This window comes from Mustela nigripes, chromosome 1 (genome assembly GCF_022355385.1).
Source record: "Mustela nigripes isolate SB6536 chromosome 1, MUSNIG.SB6536, whole genome shotgun sequence".
In the NCBI taxonomy this organism is placed as follows: Eukaryota; Metazoa; Chordata; class Mammalia; order Carnivora; family Mustelidae; genus Mustela; species Mustela nigripes.
In genome coordinates, this window is record NC_081557.1 from 19,039,452 (window position 1) to 19,054,469 (window position 15,018).

General features: G+C 44.4%; 1 protein-coding gene across 11 annotated transcripts in view; it reads right to left on the bottom strand.

Moving 5' to 3' along the window:
- Nucleotides 1-2,569: 2,569 nt before the first annotated feature.
- The window catches only part of CD44 (CD44 molecule (Indian blood group)), an 84,881-nt gene continuing 72,432 nt past the window's right edge, over nt 2,570-15,018 (bottom strand). For 10 of the 11 annotated variants that reach the window (XM_059405802.1, XM_059405792.1, XM_059405811.1 and 7 more), the window contains 3 exons: nt 12,340-12,411; nt 10,199-10,277; nt 2,570-3,513 (listed from right to left, as the gene is read on the bottom strand). In XM_059405802.1, the coding sequence (XP_059261785.1) occupies nt 3,309-3,513; nt 10,199-10,277; nt 12,340-12,411 (356 nt within the window). In that variant the 3' untranslated portion in view covers nt 2,570-3,308. Of the gene's footprint in view, nt 3,514-8,725; nt 8,905-10,198; nt 10,278-12,339; nt 12,412-15,018 lie in introns of those variants that run through there. The other variant, XM_059405829.1, reaches the window with a different exon arrangement.

Below are 15,018 nucleotides of genomic sequence, written 5' to 3' on the forward strand. Positions count from 1 at the left end.
CTCTTCTTCCATTCTTTTTGATCCCCCTGGTTTACACCTTTTTGGGATATCTCTTTATTGTCTTTTCAGAGGTTTGCATGAGAGAATGGAGGTGAGTATGTTTACTCTTCTCTCTCTGCGTGGGAGTCCAGTAGTACTTGGTTTTTAAAGAACTAACGCTTCAAGATGTCTTATTTAGTCTGAGCTATGTAGACCATACATTTTCTAGAGAGAATTAAACTTTCTCCCAAAGAAGACTGACCCTCAAGTGGTAGAAGTCCATGTGATTTTTTTTTTTTTTTAAGAGAAAATGAGAGTAAGGTTTCAGACACTTCACAGACTTTTAACCTTGTGGTTCTAAATTACTGAGACAGCCAGATCACCACAGCTCTGCCCCTCCAAGGCTTCCATTCTCTTTAAATCAGAGACTCTCGAGTCCATTTCCTTTAGCCTTTTAATAGTAGCCTTTCGGTATTTTTCCAATAAGTACTTTCAACAGGGCAATATACATATCATGCTTTCCTCATTACTACTGGTCCATCAGTAAGTATACAAAAATCAGGGGAAGGGTGTGCTGTGACAAATCAAAGTAACAATGGTCACTGTACATGCATGAACAATGCGCTATTCTTTGAAAACTCAACAAAAGTGATTTATAGAAAGGCATACCTATTACATAAAGGTTAACGGGCCACGTTATTTTTATTCTTAAGTACAACACGTAACATTTCTAGGGAAGTCAGAGGTTCATTTCTCCCACTCCTCGGCTGTACTAGTATTGAATGAACACTGGCTATGGAATCAGTTCTTGGCATCATGGTCTCAATATAAAACTTTGAGAGGTTCTGCTGGAGAATTCCATTCTACTAGGCCAGAATCTACAAAATATCGATATAAAAGAGTCTCTTGCCCCATTTCTTTTTTTTTTTTTTCACGCAGTGCTAATTTAAAGACAAACCTCAGGAGACACAAAAGATTTACAATTATAGGAAAAATTGCATCTTAAACTCTCAGCTTACTGGAATTACATCATTATTTCAAATGGAAGAGAATACCTCCTATTCCATGAACTCAGGGCAATATTGGAGGGCTATTACATTCAAGGGCTGGATGCTCTGGGCCTACAACAGTAATAAAAGGAAAGATTGTATGAAATTCTAAAATAAAATAGAAAACAATCACCTATCTCAGACTGTTTATTGAAAATCTCTAGAAAAAGAAAACCATCCCTAACTGTGAGACTTGTAAGACTATCCATGACCCTGAAAGGAATCTGGGGACAGATCAAACCTGGAATAGCCCTCTTGAAACAAATGCTAGAGTGGCTAAAGAACCAGAGTGAGGGTGTCTGCAGCAGACCAGGAAAGCTCTTGGAAAGTAGGGAGCACTTGGACATAGCAGCTGTGAAGGGGAGTGGCTAGATGTCCTTTTCTTTGCTATCCACTTGAAAATAAAGAGAAACCCGGACCGCTGGATATAGAACTGGCTGAGGAAGTTCACAGAAGGAAGTTTTCAAAGATGATGATTGAGAGGTGGTCATGAGGATGGATAGGGGAGAACAGAAATTGGAAAGGACTGCAGAAAGCAGGCCCCTCTTTTAAAAATAGTTCCTTCCTAATCACCCCATGTATAAGACCAGCCCTGACTAATGTGGGACTCATTTTCTTCTCTTCCTCCTCCTCCTTCTTCTTCTTTTCCTCCTCCTCCAACTCTCTTCCTCTTCAGTCTTAGCAAACCTATCAGTTTAGGCACAGATGACTTTTTGTGGGGGCATAAGGAAAAGGTCTCGTTTCATAAGAGTCCTTACTTTATAGATTCTATTTCTTCTATTACAAATCATCTTTGGAAGTTCCAGGACCAATGGGACTTCTGAACTAAGGAATAAAGACCGAGGACTTGCCAAGCAAGGCATAAAGCCATTGTTCTCTCATTTGGTCATAACCCTCCCTATCTGCTGCCGAGACTCCGATGGCGGGCAGCCCTGTAACCTTCTGAGGGACTTCCCAGGTACTTAACTTACCCTGAGAAGCAACTGCATCGGGGACAGCTGGCTTGTTAAAGTATAAACAAATACGGTCATAAAAACACTCAAACAGGATCGACACAGCTGCTCCCCTCCTCCCCAATCTGTGGCAACCGGTTGGCTACGGTCTATGCTCTCTTTCATTTCCATTGGCTTCTCTTTTTATTACAAGAGGTCAAAAGATTCTCCCATAATGTTTTTTGGACATGACTTAGCAGGGTCAGCGTCTATGAAATGGGACGCCCCAAATGGTAGCTCCTGCGAGGTAATGTGGCTTTTCAGAGCCTTACAGGGCAGAGAACTGGTGGTCATTCTCATGTAAAAGCTGCTGAGGCTCCTCCCCCTGGCAGTTCAGGTGCTAAGACGGGACAAAGTCTTTGGAGACTCAGAGATAAAATAGTGCTGTCTTCCTCGATTCTCTTTGGGATTTGGTTGAGTGAGCCTGAATGGGGGCTTAGTGGCTCTGAGATGAAGACTTTCGAGGAGGGCCTTCTCACATCTTCCTGATGAGTTTTTGGGAACCAGACTTGGCTGGTGAAAACAAGTGAAGGATCACAGCACCAAGGGTTAAGGTGGAAGAAGTACAGATGTTTATTATGAATCAGCTTGAACCCTTTATGCCTCTGACAAAGTAACAAAAAAAAACAAAAAAAAAATCATACTAATCAAAGGACCTCCAGGGTTTAATATTTCAAAAACACAGATAAATAGCTTCCTACAGATAAATAGCTTCACCTTTTGGGTATTTCCCAGAAGCACATGAAAAATTTCCAGGGGTTCTGTAGAAGGGGCTTTGTAACCAGTACATTCTGACCCCTAGCCCACTGGAAAGAAATGCCCAGGGATGGGCTGCAGGGAGGGGGGGCGGGGATGTGGACTGATTCAAATATCCTCCCAGGGACCAACCCCTCTTAGCTCTGGGGGACATGTATAGCAGGTGGTTGCTGCCTGGGAGGAGGAGTGGAGGGATGGCCGGGATCAGGAAGACGTATTTGTGGCTTTTGTTAGAAGGCATCCAGAGCACGCCCTACGGGGTGGAGGCTTCTAGGTGGGACCTGAAACAGTCAAATTCTTGCAGGTTATCAATTGGGTCCTCATTTCAGAAAGCAATGCTGTTTTTATAAACTGGACCTGACTTTAAAAAACAAAATGCAAAAAACCAAAAAGGAGTAGAAAATTTTATACTAAAAAAAAAATCCCCAAATGAAACAATCAGTAGCACGTCACATCTGTGAAGTGTCCCAGCTCCTTCTTAAGGTGATGTCTCCAAGTGCTATTTCTCTCCAAGGTCACCACGGCATGGGTGTTACACCCCAATCTTCATGTCCACGTTCTGCAGGTTCCGCGTCTCGTCGGCTGTCATAAACTGATCGGGGGTCTCCGAGGGCTCCTTGTTCACCAAGTGCACCATCTCCTGAGACTTGCTAGCCTCTCCGTTGATTCCGCTTGGCTTCCTGTCCCCCACCGCTCCATTGCCATTATTAATCACCAGCTTCTTCTTCTGCCCACACCTAATGATTGAGAAAAAAGCACATGAGAAGGCGCTCTGATGACACAGATCATCATTGTCACCACCACCCTCAAGGTCATCACGACAGGTTTGGATGGTCCGACAGCATTTTTCATCCGACCGATGGTTAACCCTCCAAAGTGAGTCCCTGAACCAGCAGCAAAAGCATCACCTGTGAACTTGTTAGAAACACACATTCTCAGCCTGACCCCAGAGGTACCGAGTAGGAGAAGTCTCGGAGTGGGTTTAATCTCTGCTTTTACAAGCCTGCAAGGGGGTTCTGATGCACAGCTAAGTTTGAGAAACTGTAGTCCCAACTCAGGGACGCCAGGGCTAGTATTGTACTCCAAAAATTCAGTAAGTTGCCCCCGTTTATTTGGCAAGTAATAAAAGAACTGGAATTCAAGCCTTTTGGTGTCTGACTCCTAAGTTCTAATTCTCCTTCCTCATCCTAGGCGATGGCAATGTTTGCCTTTTTTAGGCACTTCAGCAGTTCCTGCAGACTTAGATAAATCATGGACATGAGGACTATAAATCATTCTGATTTGTGTATTCAACCAAGGGCCCTGACTTCCTCTCCCAGTGGACATTTTGTTGGCTTTATCAGGGTTCTGACTGCATGGCCTGAGAAAAATGAAACATTATTCTGGACATGTAAGGCCGTATTGATTTTCATCAGCTAACATTGGGTAACTTCCATATAACTCTGCACATAGGAGGCTTAATTAACTATGTAAAGAAAGCTCTTCACCGTTACTGCAAGGGTTCTCAGTAACATTGCTCAAAATTCGAGCTCAGGAGGTCTTCTATGGGAGAGCATGACCTTGATGGTATCTCCAGGTCATAGCTGTGGCACTGTCTTGGCCCACTCAGCCTGATGCAATGCTTCCTCTGTCCCATCCCAGGCCTACGGCTGCACATCTAGAAGTCAGATTGCTTAACAGAAGCAAAGCTGCAGAGCCTCATGGCAACAAGGAGGTGGGGAAGGGGGAAATGGGCTAGCATTTATTGGACACCTCCTGACTGCAAGGCACTTGACATATAATTTCATGAAATCCGCAGAATAATCATGCAACGCAGCTGTTATTCTAGTTACACAGCAGTGGAAACTGAGGTCTGGGGATGTTTGATAACTAGCTTGAGGTCACACAGCTAGTAAGACAGAGTCAATATTCAAATCTATGCCTTTATGACCAGAAGCCTGGGCTCTGCCCAGCTCTATTCATGCTGCCAGCCATCTGGAGATTTGGAAACAGTGTGAAGTCGGAATTGTTCACTTTGCCGCTGGATATTTGGAGTTGTAGAGACAAAGCCTCTATTATTCACGATTATGGGCCATTCCCTTTAGAATTGCCAAGGCCATAAACTTTAATCTCTTATTTGGGGAAGCAGAAATTATACCTCCTCAATGGGAGGTAGATCCTGTCCCCGCTGGCATGATGTTGAGGAGGGGTGGAGGGGGTCGTCGCTTGAACTTTGGAGCATGTCCGTGGAGCTGGGACTATGGGTGCAGTCCGCACAGTTAGGGGTAGGTGCTGGGAAGGCTTGGGTTTTGAGAACTTCTTGCTGTGTGGCCTGGAGCAACTCATTCAACCTCTCGGATTCTCAGGTTTCTTATCCATAAAATCAGGCGGGCAAGAGTACCAGTCTCATGGGATTGTGGAAAGCCCTTGAAACACAGCCCAGCACTGACACATGAGTGTAACCGCAATTACCACGTGTTGCTCTTTCTCAGGCGGATGGGGCAGCCAAGGCCTTGGAGAAGCACTTAGGACAGGATCTGGAACACAGTGAAGGTTCGAGAAACGCTGGCTGTAGTTCACAGAACCAGAGCCATATGAGTTGGGATTTGCTTGTGTTCTGGTTGCTCCCAACCAGTCATTATATTTCCTATGAAGATGGCCCAGAAGGCTGAAGGCGGAAGTCTGCTTGTATTTTTTCAAGTTCTCCAGTGGGTATCTCAGGTGTTCTTTGGAGGGAAGGTGCCTTACTAAAGCAATTCCCATTTGCTGACCTAATGGATAGTTTAGAAGTTGAATGGCACATTGTAGGAAAGTGATTCATAATCACAAAAAATGTTGGTGCATGGGTGGGGGATAGGGACTCTTGCTATTTTGTCTAATAAAGCTGATTTTATTTAATTATTTTTTAATATTTTATTTATTTATTTGACAGAGGGATAGATAGAGAGAGAACACAAGCAGGCGGAAAGGGAAAGGAAAAGGGAGAGGGAGAAGCAGGCTTCCTGCTGAGCACGGAGCCCCATGCGGGGCTTGATCCTAGGACCTTGGGGTCATGACCTGAGCCAAAGGCTTAACGACTGAGCCACCCAGGTACCCCATAAGCAAAGCTGATTTTAAAAGTGGATAACGTTGAACCCATGGGGCACCGAAATACTGTGCTTGGGTTTGTCCTGCCCCCATTTCCTTTTGGATTTCTGTGTCTGTGCTCTGAGTTTCTTCAGGAGGACAGGATGAGTCCCATAAATAACTAGTTCAATATTTTTACTCCAGGCACTAGTTAGTAAGTCCGTCCGTCTGTCTGTCCATTCTTCCTTCTTTTTTTTTTTTTTTTTTTTTTACTTACTATATCACTGTCTTATTAGAAAAGGTAATAACCCAGGAACAGCCCGATGGAAGAGATGCACAGGGCGAGGGCCGAGGAAAGGGTGCGGAGTGGCCTCGTCCCTGTGAGGGCACCGGCCTCCCCAAAGTTCCCCATGGTCACCAGGTCAGAAGTGTTAATAAGTACCTTTGAAAAGACAAGTTATAATTTTTTTTCATTCTTTTTAGTTACAGAACTTTCAGAGAGAACACAAGAGCTGAGGGGACTTCAGAGGTCGCCCAGCCAACCTCTTCATTACGTAAAACCAGAGACAGAGTCCAAGAAGCCAAGGGTATCATCTGAGGCTACACAAGTTACGGCAATAAACAGAGTATCTGCAACTTAGACTTTCAGACTCCAAAGGGCAGACAGAGATCTCTAGCAAACTGTACCCCTTCTTAGGCTCCTTTCTCCTCAAATCTTAGGCATCAGTCAGCTGAGCAGTGGAAGGAGCCATGCGGGGGTCTCAACAGGTCTCCAGAGTGGGCAGCCTGGGTGGGGCGAGAAACCAGGTGGCACACATTTAGGGCATGGAGGAATTTATCCTGAAGGTTTGGGGGAGAAACTTAACAAGGGCTCTTCTGTCTTCCGCCACCCCAACACTCCTTAAAGATACTTAGAGATTTATTTTGCATTGTGTCCGAGCTGTGCCACCCAACATGACAGCCACTAGCCATGGGCCACTATTCAAATTTAAACCAATTAGAACGGAAGAAAGTTAAAAAGTCACCTCCTCAGTCAAATAGCCACATTTCAAGTGCCTAGGATCCACAGGTGGTTGTGCGTTAGTGCAGATGTGGAACATTTGCATCATCGATGAAAGTTCTATAGGACAACTTTGTTCTGGAGGACAGAACAAGGTTGGGTGAACAAGGCAGTGAGCTTGACTGTAGCTGAAGAGAGAAGGAAGGTGGCTAAACCATGGAGCTTTACAGAAGGGGCTTACCAAGCAGAGGGGGGACCACTGCCCTCTGGGAAGCGGCAGCACAGAAAAGATGACTATTCCCCATCAGACTGACAGCTGGTGAAGGCTTTTTCTGCATAGCCATATAGTGACACCCTTGAATCATTCCAGCTTTGTGAAATCTCCTCTTGTAAGGTGCTCACATTCCCTCCCTCCATCTTCATACAAATCAGATCACATCCTTATGGCAGAGGCACTTAACCCCTCGTGGGCCTCATCTGATACCTACCAACCCAACCGACCCCTAAGATAATTGTCTGCTCTTAAGGAAATGGAATGAAGTAGGATTTTCACTGGAAAGTGGAAAATCAAGGACTCTGGTTATGAACAGCAAGGGAAGATGATGTGGGGCGTGGCGGGGATGGGAAAAGCTAAAGAAACAACAGGGCCCTTCCATCCGCATCTTTACGATGCATGACTCATGGGTCACTTTGTCCTGGAAGCCCGTGGGCAAGCCTTGCCCATCAACTTCAGTAACTGCTTTTCCCTTTCGTCTTTTAACCAAAGTTCATACACCAGAGCCCAGCCCAGAGTATGTTCTCAGAAAGATCAGCTGAGTCAGATCCAGTAAGTCAATGCTGCTGTTAAACCTCAAGGTTCTTCTGGGCTGGGATGGCATCTTTTCCGTGTTTCATCTTTTCTCCCTCACCAGTGCAGATCGTAGGAGCCGCTCAAAAGACGTTTGCTGGACAAACGGAAGCTGGCCTTGAGTCCTTATTTTCCACCAAACTATCTTTGATGAAAATAAGATTCTGGATCTCTCTAAAATGTAATGTTCAAAGCAAAAAGGCCCCAGCCTTTTAAGAGGATTAGAAATGGGCTTTCGGCTTTAGAAATGCAGCGCACATGAAGGGGCCCAGGGAGCCGTTAACCACCCAGTCGCTGTGTGGCAAATCTGTTTCCGATTATCAAATCGGGACATGGTGATTTATGGCATCCAAGCAGCTGCTTTCCCTGTGAGATACTCGCTGTGCCGGTCCGCGTGTCCCTGTTTGCCTGTTGCTAGGGTGACGGCTGGTGTTGGGATTGGGCGGGGGTGGGGGAGGAAGGCAGCCGTTGGGCCCCTTTCTGCGACTGACAGTCTGGGGAGCGCCGTACGAGCTAACCAGCCCCACTGGGCAGACTCCAGCTGCTCTCAGGACAGCTGAGATGCTTCTCGGAGGAGTCTCCCACTTGGACAGCCTCTGGGGCCAATGTTTCTATGGCGACGTGTGCAAACCTTATGGACGGTGTATGTGAGCAGAGGGGGTGCAGTCTAGAGCCTGGAACAAAAGGACTCATTTCCAACAATAGGAAATTCATCTTTAATTGGGCAAAAGTAATCTAAGAGAAAACAAGAAGGCTGAGGGAAAGTATAAAGACGCTTTGTAAGGGCTCCCTCAAGTCACGTTATTTAAATTCAGCAAACAAATTCTCTTTCCATTTAGTCATAAGAGCCTCCTAAGAGGTCTTTCAGATTTCCTTTTCTAGTTTTTGTTCCTTTTACAGTTGGCTATCATGAGTAATTTTTTTTATCATTTTTTATCAATGACCATTTTTTAATCAATTTATCAATGATAAAAAATTACTTCTTTTTATCATTCTCTCAAAAGGTACAGATAACAACAGCTATTTGACTTTAAGATAGCACTTTTATTAACTTGTACCAGCAGGAAGTGACATCATCTAGTTTCCTCAGATAACCAGTAACCTCAGAGATACTGCACATGCACTGCACATGGCCACATAATTAGCAGTTGCTTTCCAAAAGCCAACAAGAAAGATTCTAGCATGTTGTCCGGATCCTCTCCTCAGTCAAGAACCCCTTCTGGCCTGTTAGATGATCTGTTGATACAATAAAGGGAGCCCTCCTTAGAAATACAATTCTTTTATCTCGTCAGAAGCAAGCTCCAGGGACATTTATAAAAGGTGGAATATTCTTCTGCATATGCTCAGAGGAAGACAGGGCACATTTAGAGCCCTGGAAATTGAGACTCACACTTTGGAGGGCCCTGTCAAAATTCGTGTTGCTAGAATGAAGTTTTTCCTTCATTTCAATAAGGTGGTATTATGTCTGAGACTAACACAGCTCAGTCAGGTACAGGCACTATTTAAGTAACTTCCGACATGACAGGTCTTCTTTGGGGTGAAGAGAGAGAGGGACCTCTGAGAATATGACAGCAGCCCACATGCTGTTTGATCGACTTTATTCAGACTTTTCGAAGGAAAATTCTTCATCATTTCATAGACCTCTTGTCAGAGAGTTCTTCCTAAGCAATAACCTGAATCCTTTCAACTACAGTTTCCAGAAAATACAAAATAGTATCATTACAAACAAAACAAAACCAACCCAAACAGCAAGAAAGCCACAGAAACCCAATGCTTATTTTAGGTAAAGGTTCTAGAAGGTTCCATGGGCCATAAGCAGGCTAAAGGGAATGCCCAATTCCTAGATCTTTTTACAGTGTTTTTGTGCATGGTGAGTGCACTTACTAAATACTATTTAATTAGTCAATGAATAGGTACATACTTTTATGCCTTCCAGGTAAGATATTTTATAAATTTCATTAGATAGTGTCTCCATGGGTTTAACTCTGAAGTATTTAAGAACCTTGAAAGATTAAACATTACCTAAAAGTGATGGTCCAAATAAACACAGGGTTTCTTTTATCTAAAGAACGTGCCAGAGCAGGGCTTCTTAAACTGTACCATGCACATGGGTCCCTGAGATCTTGTCAAAAACCACAGATTCTGATTTAAGAGATCTGGATAGGGCCTGAGATTCTGCATTTTTAACAAGTTCCCAGGGTGTTGAGCCTGCTGGTTCCAGGGGCTACACTCTGGAAATTCATGGAGCCCACACATAAGTGACGTCCTTTCATTTTTTTCTTTTCTTTTCTTTTCTTTTTTTTTTTTTTAAGATTTTATTTATATATTTGAGAGAGAGAGAGAAAATGAGAGGGAAGGGGTCAGAGAGAGAAGCAGACTCCCTGCCGAGCAGGGAGCCTGATGTGGGACTCGATCCAGGGTCTCCAGGATCATGACCCTAGCCAAAGGCAGCTGCTCAACCAACTGAGCCTCCCAGATGCCCCATAAGGATCTCCTTTCAAAGCAAAGGCCCCAAGGTGCATCCCCTTACCTTCTTCGACTATTGACAGCGATGCAAACGGCAAGAATCAAAGCCAAGGCCAGGAGGGAGGCCAAGATGATGAGCCATTCTGGTGAGAGTGAACCAACAGACAACCATGAGCTTGGGAAATACATTTGGTAAAAACAAAAATGCACTTTATAAATTGATCTGGTCCAAACAAGAGCTATACTCAGTACCACAGGTGAGTTCAGCCAAAGGGCCCTGCCAGCTGGCAGATAACACCAGACCAACTCTGCTATAGGTGTCTGCCCAACAGGCCTCTTATTTTGAACTCTGACCACCAGTCAGAATTTTCAAGTTCCTCCAGGAGAAGCATGTCTCCAAAAAAAGCATAGACTGACCTGTAGAAACCTGTAAATGCCTTTGGCGCAGTGAGATTAAGGAGACTAAAGGAAATTTATGTTTCCCTCAGAAGGAACTTTCCTCTTCTATATAAGAGCCTCCACCTTGTGTTTTATTAAGAAACACAAATGGGAGCCATGCCCTAGTGGGTGGGAAGAGGCTGAATTTCTGCACATTCAACAGGTCAACGGTGTGTGTGTGGGGGGTCATTTGGTAAATCTTATCCTTCAACATGTGCATGCCTTTGATTCAGCTTTTGATTCCTGCTTCTGGGAATTGATAGGACCTCAAAATCCATTTTGAAAGATGTTCATTGCGTGCTGTTTCTAATAATAAAATTTGGAAACAACTAATGTAAGAGTAAGGGGTCAGTGACCGGAATTCGGTCATACCCACTCTATTCTGCACAGTGAGAACAGGAGAAGAATATTTACTGACAGTGGAAAGCTGCAGGCAACCTGTTGGGAGTGGCGGTGGTTCACTAAACAGTATGCGTGCTGTAATTACATTTTTGTAGATAAATTACATTTTAAAATGATGGGAAGGACATCTATGAAAATGGGAACCGTGGCATTTCCAGACGGTGGGGGAGCTAACAAATGATTTACATTTTTGTCCTTTGGTTTCTATTTTCTCAAATGTCTCCACGTATCACTTGTGGACCGTTAAGATGTTATATATGGGTTTTACAATCAAATTTTAACGGGATAAAAATGTGACTTGACAACTTAAATACGTTCTCTTGCCACATGGGTTGTATATCTGTGCAGTGAGATAGAAGCTCAGGACCGGAGAAGGATGGGAAGTCATGGACTGGCCACTCCCCCTTGGGAGTCTTGGTTTTCCTCCCACTTCCTGCTCAGGACGCCCCTGCCTGGCCTCCACCTGGTTAGGTGAGGGTGGGGCGGGAGATGGAGTCAGGAGGTGGGCACGCCAACAGGAGGCCTCACTTCCGTTCTTTTCTCTGGTCTCTCCTGTTCAGACTCACTAGAGCCTGGAAGAGTACTGCAAATCGCATCTCCACCGCCCCTCTTCCCAGGGAGCCCACTCCCTCTCTCAACTTGCTCCTGTCCCAGCTGTGCTCAGGCAAGCTGAGGCAAGGGGGCAAGGTGCACCCTGCATTCTTCCCTTTCCCCGAGGGAGGCTCAGCTCAGAGGCTTCTGAAGAGGCGAAAGTTAAAAAGAGAATTTACAACCCTAGGAGAAAGCTTTCTTCTTTGTAACCCTACTGCCCCTTAGAAATGCTCCATTTTGAGCCCCAAGTCAAATAAAGAATGTGCCTTGAGTGCCTTAAACCTCGATGCCCAGGAGAGACAGGTGTCCTGGCCCTCTTATCACATGATATGACTCATTTGGACACTTCTGTCTGGATCAGGAAAGACTGTCCCTCGAGAAACAGTCATTTAGGGACCGGAAGAATGTTTTTATTCCCCCTACACACATGGCACTCATGTCTCCCCAGTGTCTGCAGTGTGAAACTTATATGCTGTCTTCCAATCCCAGACATAAAGCGGAAATTGGGCTGGGATAGGAAGGACCTGGGTATGGGACAGGTATGACCCTGGGTGACAGATCACTCATGTGGGAAGGAAGCTTTAGTAGCTAACGTGTCCCTTCTTTGGGACAGGCCAGGAACAGGTCTGAATCTTAGCTCATTCTATTTATGGGACCCGGAAAAAACAAAGTTCCATTTTTTTCCCTACCAAGTGCTCTCATTCACCTTTTAGCTTGCAAAGAATGATTTTTTTTAGTATTTATTTATTTTTTGCCACACAGCTTGAAACTTACCTGGAATTTGAGGTTTCCGCATAGGACCCGAGGTCGTGTTTGCCCCACCTTCTTGACTCCCACTTGAGTGTCCTAAGGGGGAAAAAACAATATCTCTCAAACAAAGTTTGGAATGCCTAACGACGAGCTCCTTACAGAGCAGCACGCACAGCAAACCTCTCTACCTCCTGCATCACTGTGAAGCTATTTATAGATTCAAGCCACAGACATTTATAAAGTGTTACATGAAAGATTTCTCGCCAGAAGAATTGGTTTGATTAAATCCAGCATCTGGAAATGTCACTGTTCATCAAGAACATGAGAAATCTCACCAGCAGTGCTGTGCAGTGTATAAGACCTTGGGTTCCCAGAGCCTGGGCAGCCCTAGATTCATGTCCGCTTCTGTCTCTTGCTAGTGATGTCTGCTGAGTCAAGCTACCCTCTCCAGGTCTTTTCTCACTCAGAAAATGGGGATAAGGATAAAAATCCATCGCTTCTCGGCCTTTTGGCTAAGATCAAGTGAAGAGTAAAAATCTACTTCATCACAATTTCACAGAAGTTTAAAGAAGTACACAAGAAAGGGAATTGTGGAGAAAAAAAAAAAAAAAAAAGAATGGGAATTGTGTGTAGTTGCTCCATCCTATTTCTGATTTAGGACCTTGCTACTCAAAGTGTGGTCCCCGGACCAGCAGCACTGGCATCAGTCGGGAGCCTGCTGGGAAGACAGAATCTCAGGCCTCACCCCAAACCTACTGAGTCAGGATCTTCATTTTAACAAGATCCCTAGAGGACTCAAATGCTCTAGGAAGTCCAAAGCAAATCTAATAATCGCATCCAGTGTCTTCACAGACACGAAAATAAACATTAAAAAATAAGGGTTTAGGGGGCAATGGCCCTTTCTGTCTGGGAAAAAATCACCCTATTAGAGGTCCTGCTAATATTTTATTGAAACATGCTTGTTTTCAGAGGAATGAATATTTTCTACCACTACAAAACAAAATAAAGAAACAAAGCATCTCAAACTGGAAGGAAACGTCTCAAGACAAAGAACCCACAACTCTAATCACTGAACATGACATCGTAAACTAATGATGTGCTATGTGTTGGCTAACCGAACATTCGAAAAAAAAAAAAAAAATCCACAGTCTTCCCGGGAGCCTGGCTCATCAAAATGAGGGAGGCGTCGTGTTTTAAAAGAAACTTCTAACCCTCTCGTGAAGAGACTCACCTAAGTTAAAGCTTTGTCTTTTGTGTTTTATGCTCCCTCCACTGCTTCAAAACATAATTTGAAAATATCCCACAAAAGTGAACTTGCTCCCTCCTACCCATGGGGAACCCACTGCAATATTCTCAGGTCTACCAAGGGAAGGAGAAGCAAATCAGAGCAGTCCGTCTGGCTAAGCAAGGGATGAAGATGCCCAGGGGTGGAAGAAAGGATGATGTCTGCGAAAAGTCAAACTTTAGACAGTGGACAGTGAAATTTTGATGATGGTGGTTGTTCTGGAGAGGATGACTCCCGTTTATGCCATCTGATGTTTTTGTTAAACTCAAAATGGAACAAAGCAAATTCTTAACAGACCTCTGGCCATTCAACACACCTCATGCCACTAGGACAGTAGCCTTAAACTTTGCAAACCTCAGGAATCCAAAGTGCTTTTCCTAGCTGCCCCCAGCCCCCAGGGCTCTTGGTCATTGGCATGTCTTAACCCACACGGGTCATGGGATGTTGGCCATCTACACTGGAGATCTTTGGGCTTGAAAGCCCACTAAGCAGTATAGTCTCTCTCCCTGGTCTTCCTCTGACTCATAGCGGCCTTTGATATTTGAAAAGGAGGCCACTAATGGATCATAATCTCTTTATTTTGGTTTTCAAAAAAAGTGCTCCCAGCAAGGAAAGATCTGGGTGTGTGTACAACAAGATGAAACCTCCCACTTGAACAATACACACCTGCACAGGAGTCAAACAAAAGAGACCGCTCCCGCCCACCTGATTCTCACTTCAAGCGAAAACCAGAGAAGATGAACGAGATAGAGCAGGCCTCACCTTGCACCCTAGAGGTCTGCAAATACAGCCAGAGCAGGGCTGGCTGGGAAAGCAAACTCGGCCAAGACGGACACTTGACACTATAATTTGGAGATGAGATACAACCTGAGACGTGTGCACAGAGATAATTCAACTGGCCTTGACTGTGAGAAAAACAGTCTAGGACAGAGTTTCTCAAACTTCAAGGCACATACAAAATACCCAGTGTTGGGGGAGACCTAATTAATAAAATGCAGACATTGATTCAGTAGGTCTGAGATGGCTGAGGATTCTGCATTTCAGCAAGCTCTGGTCCAAGGACCACAATTGGATTAGCTCTCTCTTGATTTCAGAGAGCATGGTTGTAATAATAACTCCCTGTCATTTCTCAAAATTTTTCATTTTCCTGATAGTTGCCATTCTTCAAAAAAAAACTCTGGGAGGTAACAGGGGCAGGTGTCCTGATCCTCTTTTTTACTAAAAAGGGAAACTGAGTTGGGGAAAAGCTAAATGGCCCATCCAAGGAACGTAAAGAGCTTGGGACTTTTGTCTTTACTTTAGAAGCATTTCTAATGAACCCTTCTATCCCGTGCTCTTGTATGAAAGCTTATTACCAAGCCACCTTGTAAATAACCGTCTACATATTTGCTTTAAGTGTGTGAATCTTTAGGCCCAGA